General features: G+C 33.8%; 1 protein-coding gene across 2 annotated transcripts in view; it reads right to left on the bottom strand.

Moving 5' to 3' along the window:
• The window catches only part of ARAP2 (ArfGAP with RhoGAP domain, ankyrin repeat and PH domain 2), a 159,002-nt gene that overhangs the window by 74,698 nt on the left and 67,059 nt on the right, over positions 1 to 17,245 (bottom strand). For both annotated transcript variants that reach the window (XM_006918943.2, XM_015595043.2), the window contains exons 13-16: positions 16,808 to 16,990; positions 12,314 to 12,488; positions 11,717 to 11,851; positions 1,777 to 1,921 (exon numbers count right to left, since the gene is read on the bottom strand). In XM_006918943.2, coding sequence (XP_006919005.1) covers positions 1,777 to 1,921; positions 11,717 to 11,851; positions 12,314 to 12,488; positions 16,808 to 16,990 — 638 coding nt within the window. The remainder of the gene's footprint in view (positions 1 to 1,776; positions 1,922 to 11,716; positions 11,852 to 12,313; positions 12,489 to 16,807; positions 16,991 to 17,245) is intronic.

Here is a 17,245-nt window from a genome sequence, read left to right as displayed (position 1 = left end):
CTGACCAATTGTTCAAAGTAAACATTGTCCAAAAAATTCTCCAATCAGCTGTCATCTTGTCTTACATCACAAAGTTTCCTTGCATCATCTCATCTTATTCTGAAATTCCATCTCCTTACTCTAGGTAAAATTAGAGTAACATCACATGTCCTGAATTCTTCCTTTGGTTCCTCTTCCACAGTTTCAATTAATTCCTGGAACATGCTAAGTATGTATGTTACCATTACCTAAAAAAATAAAACAAAACAAAACAAAAAACCCTCAAAATACCCTATATCAAAGTCATCTTCCGTCTTCCTTTTTTTTTTTTCCTTCCCCCCAAACCTGTTGAATCTCCTTCATGTTCCAATTTAAAAGAACATCTACTTCATCAACAAGCTCAAAACCATGGTGTTTAATTATTCTTCCCCTTAGCACCAGCTCTTCATTTAGTCAGTCAGGCATTTAATCTTATCAAATCAATCATAATATGCTCTCAATTCACTGTTTTTAAATTATATCTTCCTCTAGAAACTTTCAGTTAATTATAGCCTCTCTTCTTCCAATCTCTTCCTTACCATTATATCCAGCTTCCTTCCCAAAATATAAATCTGTATAACTCTTCAGTGCCTACATATCGAATTTGAACTCTATAATATGCTATTTAAGATAATTCAGATAATTCAGATAATCTGGCTACAACGATTATTTTTTTAACTGCATCTCACTATAGATGCTTTCTCCCAATCACCAACTTGTACCAGTAACATCCTATCAAGAATGTTTTATTTTTAAATATGATTATATGCTGACATAAACTAATATTATTTTAAATTCTATTTTATTTACTAATTATGGAGTTTTATACATAGAATGCATTTATTTTAACACTCCACAGTAAGACACGTTAAAATGATAATTCTTTTAAAATAAAAGTTCTGTTAAAATTAAAATAGAAACAAACCAACCAAAAATCAATTTTATTTGAATAAAATATTAGATTTACTAGAAAGCAAGTCATCTCGACTCATATATATTGGTCATTATGTAATAATCATATGTTCCATGTAATTTTATGTAAATAACAAAGCTTTGCAAATCTCTTCCATTTCTTATATAAACTTTTATTAAATACTATGCTCCTAAATGATTGATTTTGGCAGATTTTAATATTTATATGTTTTCATTAATTACAACACAAAATGTGAAAAGAAACTTTCACAGCAATGATGCTCTAAGTCCTCATAGACACTCATTAAACTGTTCTGAGTCAATATAATGCTTACTCTTTTAATTGCAACTTTTTTGAGACAAAATGTCAAAGTAGATCTTTAAGAAAATTAGCACTTCTATGTTATTAAATATACTATTTTGTTTACATTAAAATAAATAAATCATCGAATATTTTCCTTTGTCATATATTTGAACTATGATGTATTAAATGAATGCATAAACTTTGCCATTAGTCCACCTTTTAAATAAGTCATAAAAATTACAGGATATGTTCAAGAATGAAATACTACAAATTTATTTAAAATTAGATGCAAACATGCTAGCCTTTCATATTATCTAGTATGATATTTTAATTTTCCAACTTTTTAGTGAATTCCCTAAGGAACTTACAGAAGTGGCAAAATAAGTAGGCTTCAAGAAATCATTCAATCTTTCTACAATAAGCAACTGAAGACCTGAAATAACAAAACCCTTATTACCTAGTATGATAAATATCAGAAAATACTAGTATGATAAATATCAGAAAATACTTTTCGTCTTCTGCCTGTTTAATGATAGACTTACCCAGTGTTTAAATAGAAGTCCTCCTTGTGTACAGCCAGGCAGATAACTTCATTGATATTAATGGTGCCATTAGGTGTGGTAGACTTGTTATTTTCATAGTAACTCAAAAAGCCGCCTTCCAAAACACACCATTTTTTACTTGTCTCTTAGAATTTAAAACAAAACAAATAATAAGTTAAACTATATCAAACACTAATTTTAAAAAATACATGGTTTAAATGACAGGATTCAAATAAATTTATTAATTTCCTATTTTGTGTAAAGAACACTGCTATTGCTGCATGGGATATAAAGTTGTCACACTCTGCTCTTAAAAATTTTACAGTCTAGTAGCAAGGAATATATAAGACAAAAATAACTATGACATTGATGACCAGTAAAGCAAGCGGAGCCATAAAGGACTGCTACAAAACAACTCTGAAACAGCAAAGATTGATGTCTGTAAAGAGTTAGGTAGAAAAAAAGTGTAGGGTAAAAAGTAAGAACATGGCTGAACTTATGTATGCAAAGGAAGAAGGGGTCAGCAACTGTACTGCCCTTAATGTCTTGGTTAGGGGACTTAAATTCATCTTGTTAGGGGTCAGCACACTACAGCCTGCAAGCCCAAGGACAAATCTAGACCATTACTTGTTTTTGTAAATAAAGTTTTATTGAAACAGAGCCACATTCGTTCATTTATGAATTGTTTGTGGCTGCTTTCCCATGACAAAGGTAGATCTGAGTTGCAGCACAGACCATCTGACCGATGAAGCTTAAAATGTTTACTATCTGGCCTTTTAAGTTTGCTGAGTGTTGATTCTATAATTAATGGTGAACCATTAAAATGGTTTCAGCAGAGGACAATCAGATTTGCATTTCACACACTCTGCTTACTGTGAAAAATGGATTTGAGAAAGTGAGGCCAGAGGCAGAAAACCAGCTAGGATACTGTTGACAAAGTCTACCTAAGAGATGAAGATGGCCAAAAGCAGGACAGTGGTAATAGGGATAAGAAAGGAGAGAGAGAGAGACAGAGAGGAGGAAGAGAGAGAAATGCATACATGCATTGTGTTCTAAGGAGATAAACATATACTGATTGGACGCAGAGAGTAATGAGGAACTAATTTACAGTTGTACTATTTTTAGCTTTGATTACAAAGTTGTCAGTGATGCCCATTTTTATTTAAAAGAAAATGAAATAGAGACAGTTTCAATGAATGTAATATGAGTTCCCTTTTAGAAACAGTGAATGAGAAATATCTTGGAAATCCAAGTAGACATATTTTACGCATGTCACCTTATGGATTTGCATCTTGGAGCAAGGAAAGGTCTCAATAACTAGAAAGTCTTTAGGATGTAAATAGCCATTAAGAATATAAAGTAACCAAGAATAAAATCCTAGTGAACTTAAAATTATAAGGAGTTGTCAACTATACGTAAAAAATCCAAGAATAAAATCCTAGTGAACTTAAAATTATAAGTTGTCAACTATATGTAAAAAATACATATATATATGTATATATATATAAATGGAAAAAAAACTGTAATGGATGAAGAGGGGTTCATGAAAGCAATGAAGCAAATGAGACAGTGTGTAAAAAAGAAAAGGGTAGACTATTTCAAAAAGGAATGATTAACGATTTTAAATATAGCAGAGATTTAATAAAACGAAGGTTGAAAAGATGTCAGTTGGTCTTCATAATAAGGAGGCAATTGTCCACTTTACTGAAAGTGCTGAGAAAGAAGCGAGGTTGCAGTATATTGACTAAATGAGAAGAAGTGGAACCAGTCAGTATAGATCAATCCTTTGTCATAAACCAAAGGATATCATAAGCTAAAATGAAAGCATGAGCTATGGGAAGACAACTGACAAACAAAAAACATGTACTGAAATGAACTGAGAATGAACATTTTCTTTCTCAGAAACAGAAGGGAATAAAGGTAAGAATTGGAAAGATACAATTAGATCTTGAGGTAAGAAGATTATTTAACTATAATGGCATCCCACTCAGTTAACCCAATTTCTCCAAGACTGGGCTTAGGCACAACCTCTCCCGGGAATCTTCTTCAACCCTCTATCCCTCTCACCAGGCCAAGTTAAGTATCTTCCTGCCGCATAATTACCACTATGTGGACCCAAAAAAGGTAGAATTGGAAGTCAAAGACTCTGGGTTCTAATAATGACACCTAACTGGGTACCACTGAAAAGAAGCTGAATTATTCTGTGCCCAGGTTCACCATCTATAAAATTAGGATATGAAACATATAACTCATAAGATTATAGTGGTAATCAAATGATGCAATGCATGTGAAACACAGAGAAAAGTGATTTACATGTGGTTATTTAAATACATATTACCATTTTTATATGATCTAATAATTTTCATTCAATATAAGAATTTAAAATACTATTTTTAAATACAACCACAATATTTGAACAATATAACAATTTAGATTTATCTACTTATCATTGCTTTAAGCTACTTGAGAACAAGGACTGTATTTTCTGTCCTCAAGAAGCATCACATTGTTTAGAGAAAATCTGTTCAAATTATTTTCATAAATTAGAAAGTAAAGTTAGTAGTTACAGAGATGGCTCAGATGAGGTTGCTAACTTGAAGAGAAATGTAAAGATAAGGAAATGTGTAAAAGAATCAATAGGAGAATCAAATGGAGTTACTTTTAAGAGTAGGAGGAGGCTCCATGCATGCATCTCCAGTCCCTCCCAGAACTCCGAAAGAATGACAGTGAATGAATAGAGGTATAAACTTAAAAGCACAAGAAGGACTGAAGAGACCTGCAGGACACAGAAAGTAACTGATCTGTCTGAGAGGCAAAAGCTGGTACCTTCCGTCATGAAAATTAAGTCAACAAAAAGTGAGCAATGTTCTACAAAGTTCCAGAAAGTCTTGGAGAGGCTAGTATCTCAGGAAGTGTGAGCAAGAAGTTATTAACTGCTAAAATTTAATTGGGTACTTAACAATGGATGTCAGGAACTATTTCCTAAAGTTTGTCTATGCTTTATCTCTTTTAATTTTGAAAATAAAATTTGGCGTAGTTTCTAAAAAGATGCAATGCTTATTTGCTAAAATGGAATCTAAAGGAAGACAAGTAGGCCTGGAAAGAAGGCATCGTTTCAGACATGGGTCTGTTCAGGCTTGTTTTACTCCTACTGAATTCTGAAAATTATGTGGAAATATAAAGTATTTAGCACTTAAATCTTCTGGTGGGTTTTATATTATTATGCATTCTGAAAGTACTCCTTGCATTTAGTGTACTTCCTGACTAAACCATAGGCACTAAAAATATGCAGAGTTCAAACAAAATGGATGAATGACAACCAGACTCAATTGTTTTATATAATCTGCCTTTGTATTGCCAAATTTTGTTATTACTCTTCATCATTCCTTTTTAATTCCCACTTTAAAAAAACTAAAACAATGAGCCTTCCTAATTAAAGCAACAAAAAAATCCCATATATTTCCTATTGAAAGACACTAACTTGCGAAAATTAAATTGTGAAAGATGTTATTTTTTATAGGTTTTAATGATGTAATTCAAAGTTCAATTTCCCAAATAATTCTTTGAATAAGTGAGAAGAAAATAATAAATTCAAATGTTTCAAAAAAGTAATGCTAGGAAGGAAAAATTATTTGAAGTTTTCAGTTTTCCTAGATAAATTATTTTTTAAATTATCACCTCGTCATCAATTTATGGACTCTAGAGATTGTACAAACTCTCAAATTATTAAGTTACTGCCCAGAATTATGTAAGTAACCCTCAATGTTGCATTTAAAATATACATTATATCTACAGACATTAAGGCTAATAAAGAAGGTCTATAGATATGGATATAATGAATAAAGTCTGTAGATCAGATAATTTCCTAATTTTGATCACTACCCTGTAGTTATTTCAGGGAATGTCCTTATTTTTAAGAAATACAGCCTGAGATATTAAGGGGCAAATAGGTATCAAGTCTGCAACTTACTAAAGTAATTCTGAAAATACACATACACATGTATATATACACATATACGTATGTGTATAATACATATATATGACAATGTTGATGTTTGGGATGTCTGGATGAGGGGTACATAGGAATTGTTTGTACTATACTTGCAAATCTGAAATTATGTTAAAATAATTGAAAATTAAAAGTTAAAAGAAATATATATGAAGTTACTAATTAAATTCCTTTGTATTACAGGTAAGGTAGTGGTGAGAAGTAGAAGAAAAGAAAACAGTATGTTTAGCTTCAAAAACCATCATGGGCAGAAACACTGAAAAGGTAGAAACTGTAAGAGTCGCAAGATCACTAATATTTGGAGAAACTTATTGTCAAGTGAAAAGCTGAAGCATAACTAGCAGAAGAAAACAACACAAATAATTTCTTTATGGGTACTGGAAAAGAAAGCTAACTGAGACCCAATCAACTCCCACTGGAAGGTGACATACTGTTCCAGGGTTTTCAAATCCTGAATCACAGTGTATAACTCGCACGTGACAAGAAAATCATGAAAGACCATTATTTTTAAATGACTATTTACCGCAGATTCCTAAAATACAAGAAAAAGAAAAGTCCAAATACTAATCAATTAGAATTATGAAATGATTTCAAAACAATGTATTCACATAGCTAAAAAAATCCTCATAAAGAATAAAGCAAAAAATAACATTTATCAGTATATAGCTAATCACTGGCACGGATTAGGAATTCCACTCTGTCCTCAGACAGTTTACAATCAAATCTTGGAGGAGCTGTATTTGAAATAACAACCATAACAACTATAAGGTGGTACCTTTCGGGTGAGAATCATTCATGGAGAGAAGGCACTCTCGGACTGACATGATTAAAAAAAAAAAATTCACAGAAAAACACAGCTTCTGGAATAGTCGTTTATGACTGAAAAGGCATGTTTCTAAAGTAGCAAAAAAAATGCATTCTGAGCTGCAATCATTCCATAATTCTGGGAAAAAACAGTGTGAGGAAAGTCATAGAAAGGGGAAACTGCCAAAAATCTATTTGGACAGAGACTCAGATTACACATAAAGCTAGGAAATGGGAAACAGGACTGCAGGCTCACAGCAGAGGCCAGGCCCCGGGAGTCTCACATGACAGGTGTTCAGGAGTTTGTACCTTTCTCAGTAGAGAAGTGGGAGCCATTGGAAGGTTTTAAACAAAAAGTGCCAAATACACGATGCATAAAATGAATGTAAATGCAGAATCTAATCATGTAAATTCTAATGGGAAATAAATGACAGATCTCTTTAAAAAGGTGAGTACAAACTCATTTTAAGTTAGAAACATGAGTGTAGGAGATTCAGTCCTATAACATTATCGTCACTATAACACTTTATTAGCTTCATTTTTATAAGTGAAAATGGGCCAGAGGTCAGACAAGGGAGATACAGATATTACCTTTGAGGATCTGTAATAACAAAGCTGTGATAGGAAATCTCGACATTCTTATTCATTTGAGAAGCAATGAAAAGCTTTAACAGAATTATGTTGGATTGTATTGGTCGGCTTAGGGCAATTCAGATATGCTCTTGACTTTGACCTTGAGAAATGTCAATACCATCCATGACACTGTCAATCAGTTATCAGAAGACATCCACCAGAAACAAAATTGGGGCCACTGTCAATGGGTAACCCTCAGAATGCAAGCTGTTTATTAGATAAGAGCTCATGTGCATGGTAGCTGGACTGGCTGGAGGAGTTGTTCATTCCTTCTACTCAACCTTAATGTTTAGATCAGGGAAGACGAACACTGCTGGAATTTACTTAAGTCCATGTAAAGGACTCCAGAAGTGACCTTTGAAATTCAACTATGATGTAATATGGATACTATAGTTGGGTACCATGGTTGGCAGGTACAGCCTGTAGGATGTACCTAAACTCAAAGGCTAACTGGAAACCAGAAGTAGCTATGTATGCAAATAGCCTCTCTGCTGCTCCTTCTCTTTACCATCATCATATTTATGTGCTTTGCATTCTTCTACACATTTTATATACATTAACTCATGAATCCTTCAAATAACCTTATTAGGTCAATTCTATTACTATACACCCCTTCCTTGTATCCTCTCCACAGGCACAAAAGGGTTAATCAGTTTTCCCTAAAATCACACTTAGCATCAGAGCTGGAGTCAGAACCCAAGCAGTCAGTTTGGGAAGCTACCCTCTTAACCACTACACATACTACCCCTGTGCCTGATATACACTTGTAGCATGTATGTCCATTTTTAAAATGTATTAGGTTAGAGCAGAGGCCATACCTACTAATACATATGTGCACACTAAATCTGATATAGTTAAGTTGGATCTTTATTTTTAGAAACCGTGACATTTTTCCTGATGAATTTCCTAAAAAGATGGTATTCAGCATCCACTGAAAATAGGAATACACACTGGGAATCCTTTTCATTTAAAATAAATTTTAAAACTATACAAGCTAGGCATTTATAGAACAAGAAATCTTCAGAATTCCTCAATGCTAATCTACGAAATGAAATATAAACAGATATACAAAGTTTCCAGTAACCTTATAAAACACTTTCTTTTTAAAAAACCAAACATCTGTGTCAACAAATCACAATAAGATGTTAAGGGAAAAAAAATACAGTTGAGGGGAAAAAACAGAAAACAAAACCAAGATGCTATTATTCAACTCTATACTTAGGTTTAACAAGAGCTATCAATCTTTCTTTTCATGAACACTAAATTGAGAAGAAAAAGGAAAATACAGATCAGTCTTCATAACCAGAGGCCAGAAGAACTTCAAATCCTCAAAACCTAAACTGACAATGTGAAGCCTTTGTAACTGAAGGACTGCATGCATTTTATTCCCCAACTATTTTCTTGGTTTTTAATCATTTTGCTCTATGGCATCCTGACAAGCACTAATGGAGTAGTGCAATCTAGGTGCTCACCATTCAGAGGCAAAGGTGACAACCACACTTGAATCTCTAAATCTTTCCAAATAATTCATCGTTTTCATAAAGCTAGTGCTCAGAGTATACCACTACAGAATCTTGAGGAAGGAAAAAAAAAGAGAGAGAGAGAGAGAGAGAACGAGAAAGAGCAAAATACCTAGAACTTTAGGCTTCTTGGTAGTTTCTCATTTTCATTTTGAAGTAGGCTCTTTCTGAGCAAAATGTTTTGTGCCAGCAATCATATATTTTTATACACAGGTGAAAAACAAAATATTAACAAGTCACTTCCACTTGTACACTGGTAGTAACATATTTAGAGTAATGGTCATTCATTCAACAATTAGTTATCATGTGACTACTATGTATCAACATTGTTTTAGGCCCCGCAGATTTGACAATCCTGAAAAAGCAAAAAATGTTGATGCTTCACTGAATTTTAACTCTAGAGGAAAAGAGAAATCAATGAAAGAAGGATTATCTTCAGGTGCTAAGTGCTACAAAGGAAATGAGCTGCAGACTATGAAAAAGAACTAGCAGTGGAAAAACATGCTAGCAAAGTATGGAAGAGGTCTTACTAGCCAGCACTGAACTGATGATCCCTGGAAGATGAGAAGGAGCTAGAATGGGGGAAGAGACCTCTCTGCAGAGTGAACAGCAATCGCAAAGGCCCAGAAGAGGCAGAACATGGGCATGATGTAGGAACAGGCAGGAAATCAGTGTAGCATAGGAAGAAAGAATGTGAGATGAAAGGGAGAAGATATGAAAAGGTCTTTTAAGGTCATAATAAGGAATAGGACAATATTCTGGAATGAGAAGCTACTAAATGTACTTGAACAATGGAATTATATGATCTAATTTACATTTTTCATGATTGTTTAGTCTGCTTTTTGGAGAATGGTATGGAGGGATGCTAAGGAAGATAACATCAGACAAATAAGGGGAGTATTTATAGTGCAGGCAGGACATGATTGTGGCTAGGATGATGCTAGTGAGAGGGACAGTAGTCAACTGATTCATAATCTATTCTGAGTTTGAAACAAATTGGATAGAAGAAATGAAGACCATCAAAGAATACCTTGCCAGGAAATGATTTTCCAATAAAATATTTTCTCTGTGCTACGTAACCAATGTACAAAAGTTCAATTTCATACTACTTAAAACGGAGTGTTCCAAAATGAGAAAACACGCCTAACTAAATGACAGAGAATATACCAGTTTCTGTTTATTGAAATAAATTTATTAGAAAATATCTAGTTAATTTATAAAAAATAAAAGAAAACAATAATTTAGTTACAAGTTTCAAACATCAATTCAATCCTCAAGTGATTAAAAAATAATCTATTTCGAGAAAACAGTAAAACAAACAAGTCAGTCTATAAGTAGTGTAATTGTCAAAAAACGAATAAAAGCTTATTTTTAGCCTGCAGGGTACTTAGGATATATTGAAAAGCTTTAGGAAGAAAATTTTATATTTCACATTCCCTATTTCATCTTTGTATAAGTGGTTTGAAGAGTGGGTCTAAGATCTCCAATTATTTAGAAGAAATATTCTAGAAAACTTGTAAACTTATTTGTAAGGACATTAATTGTTGTACTATTCAATTATTTTAATAAATGCTACAGTCAATTCACAGATTATTCAGGTACTTTCTCCCTTCTGATCAGTCAACTTTTCACTACTTAATGGTTAAACACTGATGAGGAGAAAAACTCTGAAAAATTTGTCATTTATTATTGGTTGAGTCAAGGAAGACATTAAAAAACAATGACTGAAAGTACCAAAAACATCTAAATTCAAAGAATAAAAATGTTCTCCCATCTGAGTGTCGGCCAGCCATCACTCTTCAACGAAGGCCAAAATGTTACAATAACAATTATAACAAAACTCAGATGTAAAACTCTGCTTCATGCTGAGCTCCTCCATTTTTCATGTGAAAATCAGCATAATACAACTATCTTGCAGAGTTTTTAATGAAAGTAAAGTACCTAAAGTAATGTCCTTCACATAGTACATGCTTGCTAAAGGATAGCTACTGTTTTCAGAAAAGTGTAATAAAGCACAGTTAATCCCAATATAATTCTGCCTAAGGATATAATTTTATTTTTTTGGAAATAAAGCATTTATATAGAAATAATCACTTCAAAGGCACAAGGATCAGGATTAACACCCATGAGTTTTCCATCCTACTGTTCCTTTGATCGGGTAACAGAGCTGGGTTATACCACCTAGGAAACTAATACTAGGCTCTTTACTCTCCGAATGCCTACCATCGGTTGGCCTGTAAAGCTTAATCTCTCTCAAATTCTCCTTGTTGCAGTTAGACAGATCTTGTATTTTCTTGCCTGTATTTCTAAAATTAGTTCGACTACATGTAACATGAGCCTGAGGCCTGTGTCTTACTCATTCTTGTGTTCCTAATGCCAGCACACGTCTGACACCAGGATGGATAAATGCCTGCTGGGACTCTGCTACGATAATTCCCCAAACCTAGAATAGGTTGTTAAATCAAATGAATTCCTATCATTATTTGGAAACTATGATCAAGCTTTATTTTACTTACATACTCTCCCCCACCCAATCAGAACAAACTGAATTACTTGATATTGCTTAGTATGCTGATAGCATATGTACTGAAACCTTATCAATTCTTCCTATGTGTTAACATTTATCCATATTATCTCCCCAGTCAGGGTGATTGTCCCTAAGGGAAGGGGCTGAGTTTCACATGTCTTTGGAATTACCCCCACCTCGACAAACAGAACTGGCTGGCCCTAAGGCAGACATCAGTGCATTCTGCTGAGAATTCAATCAGCATGCCGACCCAGTGGTAAATGCCTGCTGCAGTTCATAAAATATTATCAGCGCCTGGGAGCACTTACAAATCCTCGAAAATTCTATTTCTCTACTACAAGAGCAAATCTAACATTTTAAGGAAAAAAAAAATATCAAAATTTCAACCTGTTTTGATAATGAAATAAAGTTTTATCAGATAAAATCTAAAAGGAGCAGAAAAGATACCTTCAAGCAGTTTTTTCTCTGAAGAGAGTTTAGAAGCAGCAGCAGGAGACAGATACAAAAAGTCACAGAGGAACGTGGACTGGGAGGACTCTTGACTTAATCCACCTTCAAAATGAACGTCATGTTGAGGGAAATCTAGGAAAATTATAGAAATAATGCCTTTGAAATCTAAAATGTAAACAATTTTCCTTTGCTTATGAATATGTCAGAGTGTTTTAAGCTAGTAGGAAAAGTACTTAAAATATACCACAGATAAAAACGTACAAAGATATTTATTTTGCATAAAACTTGCAAAATAAGCACTTAAGTTGTGTTTATTATTCATACTGGCATATCAGATTTAATTTGGGTGCAAATGATTATGTGGGATTAACTGTTTTAATCTTCCATTTATAAGATTAAAGAAACATAAAAGACTTATCTTCTAAACTTTTCCTTAAAATGAAATAAAACATAGTCTTAAGCATCTTCTACCATTTTGATAATTACATTTTTCTGCATTCTGGTAGCTTTATTTGAGAAATAAACAGATTTGTGCTTCAATCTATTCAGGGATACATCAGAAGAAACCACACAGATGAAGGGATAGGGACCGACCTGAGAATTTGTTATGATAGAGAAATTCCATTTGCAGGCTCTGCCCCGCCTTCTTGGCCAGCAGGTAGGGGGTGCTGTGCACAGGGTCTCCAGTTGCACACATGACATCTGCTCCACTGAACAGCAAAGCCATTGTCTCCAGAACATCTGGTTTCACTACAGCAGCACACAGAGCCTGGTCATTAAAATAAAATATATCTTTTAAGGGAAGAAAATACAATTCTAGCTATTAAAATGACCGAAAGTCTGACAATTCATTTATGAGGTGAAGTTTATATTACTTTTTAACTAAGAAATCTAATAATAAGGATACCCTGAATCAAGCAATAGGCCTGCTCAGTATGAGTTTAAATTTAACCTAAGACTTCTGAGACTCAGTTCATTGTTTTGTTGCAGCAGTATTCTCCACCTTCCAATCCATCGGATTTGTTTGTAAGACATTCTTTATGTTTACATACTATAATGACTGATGCTCAGAAAACTCTAAATATTTCAAACGTAATAATTAAGTATCCACTAAATGTTTTGTCATATGAACATTGTATATATGTATCTTCCAGCCTCATCAGGATCTGTAGAATCTTTAAATTATTGTTGTGCTTTGGTAATTTGAAACATGAGTACAGATTCAGAGCTTTCCTCTTGGGGGAGGGGCATGTGGGCAGGAAGAACAATAAGCAGACACAATAAAACATTACTGACTTATGTTCTGCATCATCATTGTACAATTCAGAGCTTTCCTCTTGGGGGAGGGGCATGTGGGGAGGAACAACAATAAGCAGACACAATAAAACATTACTGACATGTTCTGCATCATCATTGTACAACACTAGAATTGATTTCTTTTTTCTTGAAGTAATAAGCTGCCTTCACATCTCTTCTCATCCTTTCTTCCTGCTTCCTCACTTGATCGGCTTCCCATTTGCTTCCGAACACTCTGATCTGGGCACCCTGATTCCTTCTAACTCTTTTGCCTCGGGTTCACCATTTCAATCCTTCCTGACATGGTACATCTGCATGGATCACTCGATAATCTGCCCTCTGTAATGCAACTTCAGGATAATCACTCTTTAGGTATCTCAATGGACAGACAGCTCAGTGTACAGCCAAGGAGACTCAGGATGCATTCACAGTCCCAGCCTGGAGGGTCTATTATTTTAAAAAGCACTTATCTTTTCTACCATGGTAAAGTTGACCTCCAGAATTTCCTTTACTTCAGAAACAAGAAGCCTGAATTCTCGTACTTGACTTTGTAATAATTTGTTAGGTGATCTTGGACCATCCTTTCTCATCTCTAGGTCTTAGCTTTTCCATACCTGCAATATGAGTGTTGGAAAATGTAACAGCTGATGTCCCTTCCACTGTAGTAGCCTTTGACTGCCCTCCCAATCTAATCATACGTATCTCCTCTTATTCTCTCTCTCATTAAACAATTCTTTTCCTTCACAGTGCTCTGTATTTTCTATGGTGTATTTACTTAATTTCATGTTTATGGTCAGTCTCCTCTATTGAAGATCACTCTCATGAATTAAGAAACGGGTCTGCTTTTTACTACAATTGTATCCCCAGTACCTAAAAGAGAACTCAGCAATTGTTAAGTGTGCAATAAATATCTATTTACCAAGAACACTCAGTGGGGAACGGATAGTCTCTTCAACAAATGAAGTTGGGAAACCGGATAATTACATGCAGAAAAATGAAAACGGACCCCTATCATACACTACTTAGAAAAATTAACTCACAATGTATTAAAACTTAAACATAAAATCTAATGTTGTAAAACTCCTAGAAGACAACAGGTGGTAATCTCCTTGACATCAGCCTTGGCAATGAATTTTTGGATATGATACCAAAAATATAAGCAATAAAAACAAAAATCAGTAAGTGGGACTGTATCAAACTAAAAAGCTCTTGCATAGCAAAAACAATCAACAGAATGAAAAGGGAGAAAACATTTGCAAACCATATATTGGATAAGAGGTTAATATCTAAAATATATAAAGAACACATACAATTCAATTTTTAAAAAAAGCAATCACACCTGTTAGAATGGCTATATTCAAGAAGACAGGAGATAACAAGTGTCAGCAAGGATGCAAAGAAAAGGGAACCCTTGTGCACTGTTGGTGAGAATATGAACTGGTTGAGCCATGCTGGAAAACAATATACAGAGTCCTCAAAAAATTAAAAATTCATCTATCATATAATACAGCAATCCCACTTCTGGGTACATATACAAAAGAAAACAGGATATTGAAAAGATATTTGCACTCTCATGTTCATTGCAGCATTATTATTCACAGTGGCCAGGATGTAGAAACAACCTAAGTATTCATCAACAAATGGATAAAGATGTGGTGTGTCTATACACACACACACACACGCACACACACAAATAGTATTCTATGAGATAGAAGGAAATTCTATTTGTGACAACACGGATGGTCCTAAGGGTATTATGCTTAGTGAAAGAAGCCAGACAGAAAGACAAACATTGCATGATAGGACTTATATGTGGAATCTGAAAAAGCAAATGCAGAGAAACAGAGAGTAGAATGGTGGTTACCAGGAGCTGGGGGGTGGGAGAGTTGGAAAGATGTTTAAGGGTAAAAACTTGCAAATAGAAAGTCAATAAGTTCTGGAGATCTAATGTACAACATAGTGATTATTGTCAATAATACTGTATTATATACGTCAAATTGTCAAGATACTAGATCTGAAATGTTCTCACCACTAAAAAGAAGTGATAATTATGTGATGTGATAAAGGTGTTAGCTAAAGCTATGGTGGCAATTATATTGCAACACAGAACATATCAAATTAACAGATGAACACCTTAAACTTATATAATATTATATGTAAATTATAACTTAATTTAAAAAAATCTATTCAAGAAAATAAAAAAAATGTTTTTAACTATTCACTAACATTAAGAGTACCTTTATAAGAAACCTATTATGGAAGTAAATTCTCATAGACATCCCTGCAATACTCTTAGGAAAAATGCAATAGCTAGTAACTAATGTAAAACCTGCACAACATCTTAGCTCATTGGAACTGTGTGGTGTCGCAGACAAGACCTCACTTGAGGACATCAGTTAATTTATTCACTGACAAGATTCCCATCACCATCAAAAAGAGAGAAACCATTGGAGGAAGATATGCCCTGGTTCTCCAATCTCATCAATTACTTCCCAAAATCCACAACTTAATATTTATATATTTATTTATTATAGACTTCTGATACACAGAATCAGATTAATTATAACTCTTGGTTTATGATACTCTGTTTATCATTATTCCATACATGTGTGATATAATTGGTCAATTATTTTAGTAATATAATTACCACTCATGAAAACAAATGTCTTAATTACCTATATAAACAAAATTAAATGTCTTAATAATAACCTATATAAATATAAGGTTCCCCCAGACCCATCCAATATCCCTGAGGTACCCTACCTTAGGTACCCATTCTGAATTCTGAACTTGTGTGCCACTGCTTTAAAATCAACTGGTGGCCTCACTTTACAAATACCAAAGACATACAAAGAAGAAAAACTTAGTTTACCGGAACTAAACGAATAGAAGAAAAATGTAAATCAATTGTATAACTCTTACAATGTCTAGAGAAGTATGAAAAAGGTCTTGATTTACTGATTTTCCAAAATGTTCCATATAATGCTACTTACCTGGGGATCCTTATCTAATAAGTATTGCCACAAAATGCATATTAAAGAATTGAGAACCATGAAACAATATATTCTTTAATCATAAAAACTATAAGCATACAAAAGTATATGTTTTACATATCTATACACAGGAGAGCCTCCTGACACACAATAAACTGAAGGAGCAATTTAAACAAGGGGGAAGAATGTTTAACAAATCCTTTGCCAAAAGGATGAAAACCAAATGGACAGCATAAAATGGTCACAAAAAGACCTAGAATCGCTCAGCCTAAGGCAAATGATAGTTCAAATGAATAGCACTAAATAAACCATTGCTTGACAATAAATTGAGTAAATGATGTTAATTTTGGTAAGACCAAGTCAGCAACGTACGAGCTGAAGCTATACTCAGTATCCTCTCCCTAAAACAGAAAAAGCTGTTGATGCATTCAGCAGTAACGCAATGGCTAAGTGGTCAGCCAGAGGGGTGATGGAGTAATTGGGGGGATCGTTTCATAAACTATGTGAATGTCCAACCAGTGCACTATGCACTTGCAATATTAATAATAAAATAAAAAAAAAAAATACTGGGGTATGCCTGACTTAGCTGGAAACTTCAGTTATGGATAAAGAGTTTATCTGCTACTAATAACAAATCCTTAAGTGAAACAACGAGAAAACCTCTGGAACAATCTCACAAAAGGAAATAAAATAATAATTTCAACAAATAGTAAATTTTTTTTTTTTACTTTTCAAAATCCTTGGCACATATTTAAAAAAACATTAAAATTCATGTCTATCATGCTGTTTTATTGGATACCTTATTTAATTCTTCTTTGGTGAGAGACGCCAAAAGGGTTTTCCTGAATCTTCCTTCTTTGTACTTCTGCGTGATAAAGGTTTTTCGCTTTTCGACTGGTGATTCCATGTGTAATTCTTCATCTTTTTGAAGATTACCCGCCCAAAAGTCATTTGCTCTTTTGTTTCCAATAACAATAAAAAGCTGAATTATCAAAAAATTATAAAACATATCAGTTCCTAAAGTGTATTTAAATATGCAGAAAACTGACTCACACTACAAATTAAAACATACCAGTATAAAATATGCAAAAACACAAGAAATAGCCAACCCTCTCAGGAAGATGGAGTGTGAAAGCAGATACTATTTCTATTTTAAATACAGTCTAGCTGCTCTTAATAATTGTAAAAGGTTACCAAGGAAAGAAATTGCAAGCCACACAAATTACAGCAAAAGCAT

This window comes from Pteropus alecto, unplaced genomic scaffold, assembly GCF_000325575.1.
Source record: "Pteropus alecto unplaced genomic scaffold, ASM32557v1 scaffold5, whole genome shotgun sequence".
Taxonomy (NCBI): domain Eukaryota; kingdom Metazoa; phylum Chordata; class Mammalia; order Chiroptera; family Pteropodidae; genus Pteropus; species Pteropus alecto.
Note: the sequence above shows the minus strand (reverse complement) of the source record. Positions and strands in the feature narration are given on the sequence as shown.